The sequence below is a fragment of the Salmo trutta genome, chromosome 1 (assembly GCF_901001165.1).
Source record: "Salmo trutta chromosome 1, fSalTru1.1, whole genome shotgun sequence".
NCBI lineage: Eukaryota > Metazoa > Chordata > Actinopteri > Salmoniformes > Salmonidae > Salmo > Salmo trutta.
Genome location: NC_042957.1, coordinates 80,106,762 through 80,122,752, shown reverse-complemented (window position 1 = coordinate 80,122,752; position 15,991 = coordinate 80,106,762). Strand labels below are relative to the sequence as shown.

Genomic DNA, 15,991 nt, shown 5'->3' with positions numbered 1-15,991 from the left:
CCTTGTCAGCCTGTGGATTTTATCTAGCAACCTTTCAGTTACTGGTTCAACGCTCTAACCACAAGGCTACCCTGCCACCCCAATAGTGGAGCATGGTATTTATTATTATTTTTTAAATTTATTTTATTATTATTTTGTGAGTGTAGTGTGAAATTGTAGGGTATTTGTTATATTTTATATTTTATTTTTAGCAAAGTATAAGGGAGTTATACTCCGGTCTAGTAGGTGGCGGTAAACCTCACCGAAGAAGAACAGTAGGTGGCAGTGTTTGCAGCTAAAGGTTGGATGCGATCCGCCAAACCAATCTCAAAGAAGATGAACATATTCGATAACGCCTCATTTTCGAAATGGCATTTCTCGAGTTCAAGTTTGAGGACGAAATAACTAAATACATTCGGGAACAAGAATTGGCAACGTCACTGAAATTCGTAACATTGAGAAAGGACAACAGTTTTGGACAAAAGGGTAAGTTGTCTTGTCTTTTTTTTTTTAACTAGTAACGTTAGCTAACTTTTGCTACTCTCATCTAAAATGATGCTAGCTAAGTTAGCTAGCTAGCATAACAGATTCCATTCCCAGCACTCGACCAGAGAGGAACTTTGTTAGTTTCCCTACAAGCCTATCATTCTAATAGTAATATATCATATTGTTGACCTTTTTAACAGATGCACAGCCTTTGGCACGGAAAAAACTCAGCTGGGAGAGTAAAAGTATCCCGTTCAATGGTGTTCCGTTTCAAGTTGTTGGCACAAAGACGTATGAATGCCACCAGGGCAAAGACAGACAGACAAAAGCCAAAGAGAAATATGCTGCTGAAAGGGACAGGAAGGAAGTAAGTTCATAGACGGATCACTTTCATTTACACCATACACTTTTTATAACATTTAATTAGAATAATGTTGAAGTACTAACAATGGAATGTTCCTCAATAAGATGGGACTTTAAAGGGTTTGTCCTAATTCTGGTCACTAAAGATCCCATGCGCTTATTGCAAGAGTATGTAGGTGGGGTTAGGGTGGTGAGTTTCCCTGTACACTGTAAAGAGCTTTGAGTGTCTACAAAAGTGCTATAAAAGTCAAATGTATTATTATTAGGTGAATGTATATATTTTTTTTTTTAATCTTCCGTAGCGTGAAGACCATGCCTTTGTAAAGAGACGGAAACTGGTACAAAATACCAAAAAGGTGGACTGCAAGGCTATAATAAACATCGCCCAAGTTATCCGCTTTCCTGATTTTAAGGTAAATATGAAAACTTATATCAAGGTCTAGGCCTGCTGTTGGTCTGTCTAAAAAAAATTATCAGAATTGAGCTGGATGTGTAAACACAACCTGTGAATCAGCCTAACATTGTACATAGTAACAGTACATATGTAACAAATACCACATTCTTTGTCTAGATTGAGGAAAGTACAGTGCGCTCTAAAAAGGAGGCCTCCCAAACTCTGAAGGCAGCACTAAGTGAAACACCCAGCTCCGTGAAGGCAGAGGTTGTCTACTGCGTCAGGTTCCCCTCCCTCTCTGATCACAGCTCACATGCAGTTGTTGGCGAGGTAAATATAACTATAGAATCTATAGAATGTTGGTTAAGTTACCCCCCTTACCCACTGACCCCTTTATGATAAACCCATGTATTGTTTCTCCAACAGGCAGCTTATGTTAGGGAAGCTGTAGATGCCAGGCTGAGAGAGAAGATTGAGCAGCTGACTCTGTCTGGTGTGAGAAAGATGACTGAAATGAAGTGTCATCTGAACACCTTTGTAGTGGAAGAGCTTTTCCATGGAGAGCAGCCCCCTCCACCTACTCGCAGGCGCTATTACCCCACTGACAGTGACATAAGAAATGTCATGTTTAAGACCAAGCAGGCCACCAGAGACTTCAACATTGACCGTCCATACGAAGGTCCATCTGGAAGAGGAAAGAACAGGTCCTCTAGGAAGCTGTTGCGGTTACGGAGGCAATGTGCAGGATATCTTAAAGAGATCACAGAACTCACTTATCATCTCCAAGAGGAACAGCACGTGACTGATCTGTCTTCACAGCTCAGAAGCGTGTTGCTGGATATGAAGGCCCATGTTCCACAGGATAAAGGCCTTCCACTGACCTTTTCTCAGAGGAAGATAAAAGCTGAGACGGACATGGACCTCATTCCAACCAAGAGTGTGTCACACCCTTTCATAGACGGGTTAGAACAGCATACAGAGGACATAGTGAGTGTGGACACCTTGTTGGCATTGAGCCTAGGTTAGTAGGGCTGAGTGGATACCTTGTTGGCATTGAGCCTAGGTTAGTAGGGCTGAGTGGAGACCTTGTTGGCATTGAGCCTAGGTTAGTAGGACTGAGTGGAGACCTTGTTGGCATTGAGCCTAGGTTAGTAGGGCTGAGTGGAGACCTTGTTGGCATTGAGCCTAGGTTAGTAGGGCTGTGTGGATACCTTGTTGGCATTGAGCCTAGGTTAGTAGGGCTGAGTGGAGACCTTGTTGGCATTGAGCCTAGGTTAGTAGGGCTGAGTGGAGACCTTGTTGGCATTGAGCCTAGGTTAGTAGGACTGAGTGGAGACCTTGTTGGCATTGAGCCTAGGTTAGTAGGGCTGAGTGGATACCTTGTTGGCATTGAGCCTAGGGCTGAGGACCGAGTGTGTGGGTTCTGCCACCGATTTGAGTATATTATTGTTAGTGTAACTTTTATTTCAACTAATGTGAACATTCTGTCAACACAACTTGATAAAAACATGTTTTCTCATCTCAAGATGTTAAACAAATGACTATAGTAAGCCATTTAGGAAGCATATATACACACACTGTTCCACTCATCTGCTGCTACTCTGTACTTTATTTTACTATTGTCTGTCCTGATGCCTTGTCACTTTACCCTGCACATTATCTCCTTGATCTGGTACTGGTACTCCCTGTATATAGCTGCACATTGATCTGGTACTGGTACTCCCTGTATATAGCTCCACATTGATCTGGTACTGGTACACCCTGTATATAGCTCCACATTGATCTGGTACTGGTACACCCTGTATATAGCTCCACGGTGTTCTGGTACTCCCTGTATATAGCTCCACATTGATCTGGTACTCCCTGTATATAGCTCCACAGTGATCTGGTACTCCCTGTATCCAGCTGCACATTGATCTGGTACTGGTACTCCCTGTATATAGCTCCACATTGATCTGGTACTGGTACACCCTGTATATAGCTCCACAGTGATCTGGTACTCCCTGTATATAGCTCCATATTGATCTGGTACTGGTACTCCCTGTATATAGCTCCACATTGATCTAGTACTGGTACTTCCTGTATATAGCTCCACATTGATCTGGTACTGGTACTCCCTGTATATAGCTCCACATTGATCTGGTACTCCCTGTATATAGCTGCATATTGATCTGGTACTGGTACTTCCTGTATATAGCTCCACATTGATCTGGTACTGGTACTCCCTGTGTATAGCTCCACATTGATCTGGTACTGGTACTCCCTGTATATAGCTCCACGGTGTTCTGGTACTCCCTGTATATAGCTGCATATTGATCTGGTACTGGTACTTCCTGTATATAGCTCCACATTGATCTGGTACTGGTACTCCCTGTATATAGCTGCACATTGATCTGGTACTGGTACTTCCTGTATATAGCTCCACATTGATCTGGTACTGGTACTCCCTGTGTATAGCTCCACATTGATCTGGTACTGGTACTCCCTGTATATAGCTCCACATTGATCTGGTACGCCCTGTATATAGCTGCATATTGATCTGGTACTGGTACTTCCTGTATATAGCTGCATATTGATCTGGTACTCCCTGTATATTGCTTCATTATTGTGTATTCTATTCCTCTTGTTACAATCCCCGCATTTGTTTTTAACTTTGCGTTGTTGGGAAGGGCTGTAAGCATTTCACGGTTAAGTCTACACCTGTTGTATTTGACGCATGTGACAAATATGTATGTATACACACACACACACACTGGTACATCTTGATTTTCGATTTTTGTTTTCAAAATCTACAAGTAAAATGTACAGTTTCAAAGAAATTTATATTTTGAAATTGTCTGATTTAAAAAGGTCAACCCTGTTACTGTAATTGGACACACACACGTATGTATGTATGTATGTATGTATGTATGTATGTATGTATGTATGTATGTATGTATGTATGTATGTATGTATGTATGTATGTATGTATGTATGTGTCCAATTACAGTAACAGGGTATGACAAGCTTGCAGTCTGATTGAGGGGTTGGGTTAAATGCTGAAGACACATTTTGGTTTTACAACTAAGTATTCCCTTTCCCTGAATGAGCAACCTGGTCTCAGAGCATGTGGTATTATTCTGTACGTAAATCCGAGATACTCCACTTAGTATTTGTTTTGTATGGTATATATTAATCTGGGGGTGTCCATCACCCATTCTGTATGATATCTTACGAAGTACAATTAATATTATATTTTATGAATTTGCAAAAAGTATGCTATGTTACAAATTCAAGCTAGGTGGGTATTGTTAGCCAGGCTAGGGGTTAGGTTAGGGGAAGGGTTAAGGTTAGGGGAAGGGTTAGCTAACATGCTAAGTAGTTGCAAAGTAGCTAAAATGCTAAAGTTGTCCATGATGAAATTCAAACTCGCAACCTTTGGGTTGTTTGTGTTATACACCTACCCATCCACCTGACTTAAGTAACCATATCAAACGTAACTTAGTGTGTTCAGACCCCTTCCCTTTTAACACATTTTGTTACATTACAGCCTTATTCTAAAATGGATTAAATTAAATGTTAATCAATCTACACACCATACCCCCTAATGACAAAGCGAAAACAGGTTTTTATAAATTTTTGCTAATTTATGGGGAAAAAATCTAAAACATACCTTATTTGCATAAGTATTCAGACCCTTTGTGATGAGACTTGAAATTGAGTTTAGGTGTATCTTGTTTCCATTGATCATCCTTGAGATGTTTCTACAACTTGATTGGAGTCCAGCTGTGGTAAATTCAATTGATTGGACATGATTTGGAAAGGCACACACCTGTCTATATAAGGTCCTACAGTTAACAGTGCATGTCAGAGCAAAAACCAAGACATGAGGTCAAAGGAATTGTCCGTAGAGCTCCGAGACAGGATTGTGTCGAGGCACGGGTCTGGGGAAAGATACCAAAACATGTCTGAAGCATTGAAGGTACCCAAGAACAGTGGCCTCCATCATTCTTAAATGGAGAAGTTTGGAACCATCAAGACTCCTCCTAGAGCTGGCCGCCCGGCCAAACTGAGCAATCGGGGGGGAACGGCCTTGGTCAGGGAGGTGATCAAGAACCCGATGGTCACTCTGACAGAGCTCCAGAGTTCCTCTGTGGAGATGGGAGAACCTTCCAGAATGACAACCATCTCTGCAGCACTCCACCAATCAGGCCTTTATGGTAGAGTGGCCTGATATTTCAGTTTTTTATTAATACATTTAGCCAACCTTTCTAAACCTGTTTTTGTTCTGTCATTATGGGGTTGTGTGTGGATTGATGAGGGGGGGGAAACTATTTAGTCAACTTTCGAATAAGGCTGTAAAGTAACAATGTGTAAAGTCAAGGGTTCTGAACACTTTCTGATTGTACTAATTTGAGTGTCCTGGATTTCGACGTACTATGTTACGTCTTTGAGACCAGGCTGGAATAAGACAGCCGATTACCATTTTGCATTTAGAACGGGCCGCAGTTGGTTTTATTATAGCTAATAAATAACCAAATCATTGAGCTTCTCAATTGGATTTTGCTCAACTCCTTTGTTCTCGCTCTGTCACTTTTGATAAAGATCATATGTAAATGACGAGAGGGAATGTGGATGAAAAATGTGCTTGTATGAAATTCTCCACTCGTGCATCATCATGCAAATGATGTTTAAAGTGGTGGATTCCAAAATAAATGAGGAAAGTGATACAACCCAATTAAGTTAGTTGTGCGAGACGTTTTGGATGTAACCAACTTTTCTTAATCAACGTGGCAGGTTAGGAGAATGAGGTAATCTTAACCTGCCATGTAAACATACCATCAGTATTGCCTTGTTCACGTGCTAGTCGGAACTAGTCAACTCGGAAATGGCGACTTGCTAAGTGATGTAGTTGAAGCGGCAGGTAGCCTAGTGGTTAGAGCGTTGGACTAGTAACCGAAATGTTGCAGACGAGGTCAAATCTGTCATTCTGCCCCTGAACAAGGCAGTTAACCCACTGTTCCTAGGCCGTCATTGAAAATAAGAATTTGTTCTTAACTGACTTACCTAGTTAAAGGTTAAAAAAAAAAATGTTTAAATACATGTGCTGCGTTGAACATAGGAAGTGGTAAATTTCAGACTTTCCTAGTTCCGACTAGCACGTGAACACGGGATAACGCCACCACATCGGCATACGTCTCAACACACACCATCTGATTGGTCTGGTAGATGGGCCTTGTGGTGTGTTAACTAGTGACGACCGATTCACTGGTACCATAAGATAATTTTTCATCAGGCTATTTATTGATGACTAGTGATTGGGATTAAATCTGATCCTAGATCTTTAGGTAATAAAGTTACTTTTTTATTTATTTTAGGCCTCAATGTGATCACTGGAATACTCTTCTAGCACACCTACCCGTTTTGTTATGAGCATAGCCTGTCCGTTTTGTTATGAGCCTAGCCTGTCCGTTTTGTTATGAGCCTAGCCTGTCCGTTTTGTTATGAGCCTAGCCTGTCCGTTTTGTTATGAGCCTAGCCTGTCCGTTTTGTTATGAGCCTAGCCTGTCCGTTTTGTTATGAGCCTAGCCTGTCCGTTTTGTTATGAGCCTAGCCTGTCCGTTTTGTTATGAGCCTGTCCTGTCCGTTTTGTTATGAGCCTGTCCGTTTTGTTATGAGCCTGTCCGTTTTGTTATGAGCCTAGCCTGTCCGTTTTGTTATGAGCCTAGCCTGTCCGTTTTGTTATGAGCCTAGCCTGTCCGTTTTGTTATGAGCCTAGCCTGTCCGTTTTGTTATGAGCCTAGCCTGTCCGTTTTGTTATGAGCCTAGCCTGTCCGTTTTGGTATGAGCCTAGCCTGTCCGTTTTGGTATGAGCCTAGCCTGTCCGTTTTGTTATGAGCCGAGCCTGTCCGTTTTGTATTGAGCCTAGCCTGTCCATTTTTAAAAGCAGCCCAGAATATTTCAGTCACTATCTCGGAAGATGTGGGCTAGAAAATAGACAGGTTGTGGTTATGCAATGATCTTTGCCTATCAATGTGTTGTCAATGACATATGAGACCATGCATGCCGAAACATATTGCTGGAACTGTTAGGGTACAGTGAGAATACTGCATGCCTAAACATATTGCTGGAACTGTTAGGGGACAGTGAGGAGACTGCATGCCTAAACATATTGCTGGAACTGTTAGGGTACAGTGAGAATACTGCATGCCTAAACATATTGCTGGAACTGTTAGGGGACAGTGAGGAGACTGCATGCCTAAACATATTGCTGGAACTGTTAGGGTACAGTGAGAATACTGCATGCCTAAACATATTGCTGGAACTGTTAGGGGACAGTGAGGAGACTGCATGCCTAAACATATTGCTGGAACTGTTAGGGTACAGTGAGAATACTGCATGCCTAAACATATTGCTGGAACTGTTAGGGTACAGTGAGAATACTGCATGCCTAAACATATTGCTGGAACTGTTAGGGTACAGTGAGAATACTGCATGCCTAAACATATTGCTGGAACTGTTAGGGTACAGTGAGAATACTGCATGCCTAAACATATTGCTGGAACTGTTAGGGGACAGTGAGGAGACTGCATGCCTAAACATATTGCTGGAACTGTTAGGGTACAGTGAGAATACTGCATGCCTAAACATATTGCTGGAACTGTTAGGGTACAGTGAGAATACTGCATGCCTAAACATATTGCTGGAACTGTTAGGGTACAGTGAGAATACTGCATGCCTAAACATATTGCTGGAACTGTTAGGGTACAGTGAGAATACTGCATGCCTAAACATATTGCTGGAACTGTTAGGGTACAGTGAGAATACTGCATGCCTAAACATATTGCTGGAACTGTTAGGGGACAGTGAGAATACTGCATGCCTTAACATATTGCTGGAACTGTTAGGGTACAGTGAGAATACTGCATGCCTAAACATATTGCTGGAACTGTTAGGGTACAGTGAGAATACTGCATGCCTAAACATATTGCTGGAACTGTTAGGGTACAGTGAGAATACTGCATGCCAAAACATATCCCAATATTTTTTTTTGCTGATGGTGAAGGGACTGCATGCCAAAACGTATTGTTGAAACTGTTTGGGGACAGTGCGGAGACTGCATGCCTAAACATATTGTTGAAACTGTTTGGGGACAGTGCGGAGACTGCATGCCTAAACATATTGTTGAAACTGTTTGGGGACAGTGCGGAGACTGCATGCCTGTTTAGTTTTGGCAGATGTCTCCACCTGTAGCTGAATGAAAGAAACTACAGTTAAAATGGAATATAGCGTTCTGTCAAGATTATTTTTGACCATTTCAATGAAATAATGAGAACTCTCAAATACCTTTAAACTTTAAATCACTTTATTTGACCCACTGTTTATCTATTTATACAATGGGCATCTTTCCACAAACCACCATAAAAAAATGTGTTACTCATGTTATGACCAAGGCATTTCCACATTTTTTACGAATCGCACATGGGTCATCATTATAGTCAAAACACACTTGGATCATCATTATAGTCAAAACACACTTGGATCATCATTATAGTCAAAACACACTTTGCTTTGAAACAACAACAAATTATAAAATCCAAATGTCGATGCATTCATTGGGACAGTTTCAGATGAGCAGTATTGCATTCTCCATGTCGGCAGAGAGTAGACAGTAGGCCTTCTCCAGGGCCCTGTCCAGAAACAACACAAACAGCCCAGAGGCCTAAGCCATAGAGAGTAGACCGTAGGCCTTCTCCAGGGCCCTGTCCAGAAACAACACAAACAGCCCAGAGGCCTAAGCCATAGAGAGTAGACCGTAGGCCTTCTCCAGGGCCCTGTCCAGAAACAACACAAACAGCCCAGAGGCCTAAGCCATAGAGAGTAGACCGTAGGCCTTCTCCAGGGCCCTGTCCAGAAACAACACAAACAGCCCAGAGGCCTAAGCCATAACTCAGTCATGCATTGATGTCACCGGGAGACTAAATGAAAATGTGACATAAATGGAAGTCAGGGTTAAGACCAACCTGCTGACAGCTATCCAGTCCTTTCAGAACTACATGAAGTGGTTAGGCCATGGGTAGAGGGGTTAGGGGCTGTTTCTGGACAGGGCCCAGCCATGTTCTGTGAGTTCAAATACTTTCTTTTCCAGGGGTCGGAGGTCAGCCAAGCAGTGATGTCTGGGTGACTTTGTGCCTTCAGAGATTACCAATGTGATCCTGGTTAATCCACACGCTAACTATCAGCAGGCAGGGCCCCACGCTGTTCTCGCTCACTCACTCACACACACACACACCAAGAGAAATCTACAGGATCTGCTCTCTCTCTCTGAATAGAATAGATGATGTTTACACCACAGTAAACCATGAAGTCTGGTCTGGGCCACCATGTGGCATCACCATCAACAGCAGATTAAACAGATCAGTGTCTGTCTTCACCTGTCAATCACAGACGCATAGCCTGCATGGCGGAAGCGTAGCCTAGTGGTTAGAGCGTTAGACTAGCAACCGAAAGGATGCAAGGTCAAATCCCCGAGCTGACAAGGTACAAATCTGTCGTTCTGCCCCTGAACGAGGCAGTTAACCCACTGTTCCTAGGCCGTCATTGAAAATAAGAATTTGTTCTGAACTGACTTGCCTAGTTAAATGAAGGTAAAATAAAACATTTACATAGTGGACTACTTTAGACCAGGTCCTTGGCACCCTATTCCCTACATAGTGCACTACTTTTGACCAGGTCCTTGGCACCCTATTCCCTACATAGTGCACTACTTTAGACCAGGTCCTTGGCACCCTATTCCCTACATAGTGCACTACTTTTGACCAGGTCCTTGGCACCCTATTCCCTACATAGTGCACTACTTTTGACCAGGTCCTTAGCACCCTATTCCCTACATAGTGCACTACTTTAGACCTGGGTCCTGGTCCTGGGTGCCATTTTGGATGCACACAGTGACCTTCAGTACGAGAGCAGTTGAGGTCAAAATGAAGCTTTAGCTTTAGCTTCACGTCCACCACACTAAGGGCTCAGATTACTGGGTTGCCGGGGATTCCAATAACACAAGATAAAAGAACACTGCACATTGATTGATTGATGCTCCTGTGTGGTTTATTGAAACAATGTGAGGACTGGGAACACACTGTAACAAGACTCCCATTAGTGACCATCAGAGACATTTAGAGTTGGGACATTGACGTAGCCTTTACACGACACCACAATATTCTAAGGCAGCCATGTTGGTTCCCCGTTAACATTTCACATGGAATATTTAAACAATACTATATAACTGGATGTCTAACATTTAGATCAATGTTCAAAATTCTTTAAAAGCTGGCTGAGCTTTTCTAAATATATGGCTCTGCTGTCCACTTCATTCATCGCCCTTTGACTGCCTCCTACTCCGCAGCACCCTGACTGTGTGATCTATCCAGGTCAAGGCAGTGGCACCACTGTCAGAGTACATTGTGTTCCACCCCAAGATAGCCTGGGTGGCAGTCTGCTTCCGCTCTTCTGCCAACTCCTCCTGGAGTTGTCATGCCAACGATGACAACGGAGGAGTAGGCCAAATCTGAACCAGATCTGGGACCAGGCTTACGCCAAGCAGAGCTGTAACTCACAACGTTGGACCTAATGGACAACATCACACACCACTCAGAGTCAACTGACAACAGTCTTCGCCAACAGAGCACGAGATTAGTCTGTCTCACAATGACAGTTTGCTTTACATCTCAGTGAAGGTGAATGTCACTGATGTACTCCAGCCAACATGCTACACCAGTGGTTCCCAATTCTGGTCTTAGGGACCCAAAGGGGTTTTCCCCGAGCACCAATACACTTAACTAATCAACTCATCATCGAGCTTTTTATTATTTCAATCAGGTGTGTTAGTGCTGGTGCAAAAATGGTTCCCAAGGACCAGGATTGGGAAACACTGACTACTACACCATGTTATGGTGAGCCTTCACTCTGCCGACTACTACACCATGTTATAGTTATGGTGAGCCTTCACTCTGCCGACTACTACACCATGTTATGGTGAGCCTTCACTCTGCCGACTACTACACCATGTTATGGTGAGCCTTCACTCTGCAGACTACTACACCATGTTATGGTGAGCCTTCACTCTGCAGACTACTACACCATGTTATGGTGAGCCTTCACTCTGCCGACTACTACACCATGTTATAGTTATGGTGAGCCTTCACTCTGCCGACTCCAAAACCATGTTATGGTGAGCCTTCACTCTGCCGACTACTACACCATGTTATAGTTATGGTGAGCCTTCACTCTGCCGACTCCAAAACCATGTTATGGTGAACCTTCACTCTGCCAACTACTACACCATGTTATAGTTATGGTGAGCCTTCACTCTGCCGACTACTACACCATGTTATGGTGAGCCTTCACTCTGCCGACTACTACACCATGTTATAGTTATGGTGAACCTTCACTCTGCCGACTACTACACCATGTTATAGTTATGGTGAACCTTCACTCTGCCGACTACTACACCATGTTATGGTGAGCCTTCACTCTGCCGACTACTACACCATGTTATAGTTATGGTGAACCTTCACTCTGCCGACTACTACACCATGTTATGGTGAGCCTTCACTCTGCCGACTACTACACCATGTTATAGTTATGGTGAGCCTTCACTCTGCCGACTCCAAAACCATGTTATGGTGAGCCTTCACTCTGCCAACTACTACACCATGTTATAGTTATGGTGAGCCTTCACTCTGCCGACTACTACACCATGTTATGGTGAGCCTTCACTCTGCCGACTACTACACCATGTTATGGTGAGCCTTCACTCTGCCGACTACTACACCATGTTATGGTGAGCCTTCACTCTGCCGACTACTATACCATGTTATGGTGAACCTTCACTTTGCCGACTCCTACACCATGTTATAGTTATGATGAGCCTTCACTCTGCCGACTACTACACCATGTTATGGTGATCCTTCACTCTGCCGACTACTACACCATGTTATAGTTATGGTGAGCCTTCACTCTGTCGACTACTACACCATGTTATGGTGAGCCTTCACTCTGCCGACTACTACACCATGTTATGGTGAGCCTTCACTCTGCCGACTACTACACCATGTTATGGTGAGCCTTCACTCTGCCGACTACTACACCATGTTATGATGAGCCTTCACTCTGCCGACTACTACACCATGTTATGGTGAGCCTTCACTCTGCCGACTACTACACCATGTTATAGTTATGGTGAGCCTTCACTCTGCCGACTACTACACCATGTTATAAACTCAGCAAATAAAGAAACGTCCCTTTTTCAGGACCCTGTCTTTCAAAGATAATTCATAAAAATCCAAATACCTTCACAGATCTTAATTGTGAAGGGTTTAAACACTGTTTCCCATGCTTGTTCAATGAACCATAAACAATTAATGAACATGCACCTGTGGAACGGTCGTTAAGACACTAACAGCTTACAGACGGAAGGCAACTAAGGTCACAGTTATGAAAACTTAGGACACGAAAGAGGCCTTTCTACTGACTCTGAAAAACACCAACAGAAAGATGCCCAGGGTCCCTGCTCATCTGCGTGAATGTGCCTTAGGCATGCTGCAAGGAGGCATGAGGACTGCAAATGTGGCCAGGGCAATAAATTGCAATGTCCGTACTGTGAGACGGACAGGATGGACAGCTGATCGTCCTCGCAGTGGCAGACCACGTGTAACAACACCTGCACAGGATCGGTACATCCGAACATCACACCTGCGGGAAAGGTACAGGATGGCAACAGCAACTGCCCGAGTTACACCAGGAACGCACAATCCCTCGATCAGTGCTCAGACTGTCCGCAATAGGCTGAGAGAGGCTGGACTGAGGGCTTGTAGGCCTGTTGTAAGGCAGGACCTCACTGGCAACAACGTTGCCTATGGGCACAAACCCACCGTCGCTGGACCAGACAGGACTGGCAAAAAGTGCTCTTCACTGACGAGTCGCGGTTTAGTCTCACCAGGGGTGATGGTCAGATTTGCATTTATCATCGAAGGAATGAGCCTTACATAACATTACACACCTTACACCCTGTAGGGTCCGTCATGGTCTGGGGCGGTGTGTCACAGCATCATCGGACTGAGCTTGTTGTCATTGCAGGCAATCTCAACGCTGTGCGTTACAGGGAAGACATCCTCCTCCCTCATGTGGTACCCTTCCTGCAGGCTCATCCTGACATGACCCTCCAGCATGACAATGCCACCAGCCATACTGCTCATTCTGTGCGTGATTTCCTGCAAGACAGGAATGTCAGTGTTCTGCCATGGCCAGCGAAGAGCCCGGATCTCAATCCCATTGAGCACGTCTGGGACCTGTTGGATCGGAGGGTGAGGGCTAGGGACATTCCCCCCAGAAATGTCCGGGAACTTGCAGGTGCCTTGGTGGAAGAGTGGGGTAACATCTCACAGCAAGAACTGTCAAATCTGGTGCAGTCCATGAGGAGAAGATGCACTGCAGTACTTAATGCAGCTGGTGGCCACACCAGATACTGACTGTTACTTTGATTTTGACCCCCCCCCCCTTTTGTTCAGGGACACATTATTCAATTTCTGTTAGTCACATGTCTGTGGAACTTGTTCAGTTTATGTCTTGTTGAATCTTATGTTCACACAAATATTTACACATGGTAAGTTTGCTGAATATAAACGCAGTTGACAGTGAGAGTACGTTTCTTTTTTTGCTGAGTTTAGTAACAAGATGCACAGCATTAGTCAACACTCTCACACTGATTGCTTGTTCTGACATATGCTAAAATATACAGTGAGGGGAAAAAAGTATTTGATGCCCTGCTGATTTTGTACGTTTGCCCACTGACAAAAAATTGATCAGTCTATAATTTTAATGGTAGGTTTATTTGAACAGTGAGAGACAGAATAACAACAAAAAAATCCAGAAAAACGCATGTCAAAAATGTTATAAATTGATTTGCCTTTTAATGAGGGAAATAAGTATTTGACCCCCTCTCAATCAGAAAGATTTCTGGCTCCCAGGTGTCTTTTATACAGGTAACGAGCTGAGATTAGGAGCACACTCTTGAAGGGAGTGCTCCTAATCTCACCTTGTTACCTGTATAAAAGACACCTGTCCACAGAAGCAATCAATCAATCAGATTCCAAACTCTCCACCATGGCCAAGACCAAAGAGCTCTCCAAGGATGTCAGGGACAAGATTGTAGACCTACACAAGGCTGGAATGGGCTACAAGACCATCGCCAAGCAGCTTGGTGAGGTGACAACAGATGGTGCGATTATTCGCAAATGGAAGAAACACAAAAGAACTGTCAATCTCCCTCGGCCTGGGGCTCCATGCAAGATCTCACCTCGTGGAGTTGCAATGATCATGAGAACGGTGAGGAATCAGCCCAGAACTACACGGGAGGATCTTGTCAATGATCTCAAGGCAGCTGGGACCATAGTCACCAAGAAAACAATTGGTAACACACGACGCCGTGAAGGACTGAAATCCTGCAGCGCCCGCAAGGTCCCCCTGCTCAAGAAAGCACATATACATGCCCGTCTGAAGTTTGCCAATGAACATCTGAATGATTCAGAGGACAACTGGGTGAAAGTGTTGTGGTCAGATGAGACCAAAATGGAGCTCTTTGGCATCAACTCAACTCGCCATATTTGGAGGAGGAGGAATGCTGCCTATGATCCCAAGAACACCATCCCCACCGTCAAACATGGAGGTGGAAACATGCTTTGGGGGTGTTTTTCTGCTAAGGGGACAGGACAACTTCCACCGCATCAAAGGGACGATGGACGGGGCCATGTACCGTCAAATCTTGGGTGAGAACCTCCTTCCCTCAGCCAGGGCATTGAAAATGGGTCGTGGATGGGTATTCCAGCATGACAATGACCAAAAACACACGGCCAAGGCAACAAAGGAGTGGCTCAAGAAGAAGCACATTAAGGTCCTGGAGTGGCCTAGCCAGTCTCCAGACCTTAATCCCATAGAAAATCTGTGGAGGGAGCTGAAGGTTCGAGTTGCCAAACGTCAGCCTTGAAACCTTAATGACTTGAAGATCTGCAAAGAGGAGTGGGACAAAATCCCTCCTGACATGTGTGCAAACCTGGTGGCTAACTACAAGAAACGTCTGACCTCTGTGATTGCCAACAAGGGTTTTGCCACCAAGTACTAAGTCATGTTTTGCAGAGTGGTCAAATACTTATTTCCCTCATTAAAATGCAAATCATTTTATAACATTTTTGACATGTGTTTTTCTGGATTTTTTTGTTGTTATTCTGTCTCTCACTGTTCAAATAAACCTACCATTAAAATTATAGATTGATCATTTCTTTTTCAGTGGGCAAATGTACAAAATCAGCAGGGGATCAAATACTTTTTCCCCTCACTGTAACCAAGTTATCATTGACTTGGTACTGGTAACCAGTGTATATAACCAAGTTATTATTAATCATTGTGTATTTATTCCTTGTGTTATTATTTGTATATTATTATTACTTTATTCCCTCACTGTATATATAATTATGTTAATGTCCTTTGTGTCTACACTGTACATGCAAGTCGTAGTTCTCCATAATGTATTCCATTGGAATAATATGGTAATAGTATTTGGAGGATAGAATATTTAGTCTAGGATGTAATCCGCCTGCTCTTTGTCAGCATTGTATCTTTTAAAGGCAACGTTCCCTTGTCACGGAGACCGCATTAATGATAAACTCTACGTACATCAGCTCATTGAGAAATTCATTTTTACTGGCGCATAGCTGACAAAGCACGATCATTTGAATC

At 43.6% G+C, this 15,991-nt stretch overlaps 2 protein-coding genes across 3 annotated transcripts; one reads left to right on the top strand and one right to left on the bottom strand.

The window, feature by feature from the left end:
- The first annotated feature begins 301 nt into the window (after positions 1-301).
- LOC115168188 (uncharacterized) lies at positions 302-2,747 on the top strand. Of its 2 annotated transcripts, XR_003870765.1 has the most exons (6): positions 302-465; positions 666-832; positions 1,131-1,241; positions 1,400-1,552; positions 1,649-2,537; positions 2,580-2,747. XR_003870765.1 is itself a non-coding variant. In XM_029723649.1 (5 exons), the coding sequence occupies exons 1-5, from the start codon at positions 348-350 to the stop codon at positions 2,246-2,248; spliced, it is 1,149 nt and encodes a 382-aa protein (XP_029579509.1). In that variant the 5' UTR covers positions 302-347; the 3' UTR covers positions 2,249-2,747. The 2 variants fall into 2 exon arrangements, 1 of the variants encoding a protein (XP_029579509.1); XM_029723649.1 differs by having other exon boundaries at positions 1,649-2,747.
- Positions 2,748-7,155: 4,408 nt separating this feature from the next.
- LOC115172081 (circumsporozoite protein-like) lies at positions 7,156-8,409 on the bottom strand. Its single transcript, XM_029729660.1, has 2 exons — positions 8,229-8,409; positions 7,156-8,180 (listed from the first exon to the last, which is right to left on the bottom strand). The coding sequence occupies exons 1-2, from the start codon at positions 8,234-8,236 to the stop codon at positions 7,232-7,234; spliced, it is 957 nt and encodes a 318-aa protein (XP_029585520.1). The 5' UTR covers positions 8,237-8,409; the 3' UTR covers positions 7,156-7,231.
- Between the last annotated feature and the right edge of the window lie 7,582 nt (positions 8,410-15,991).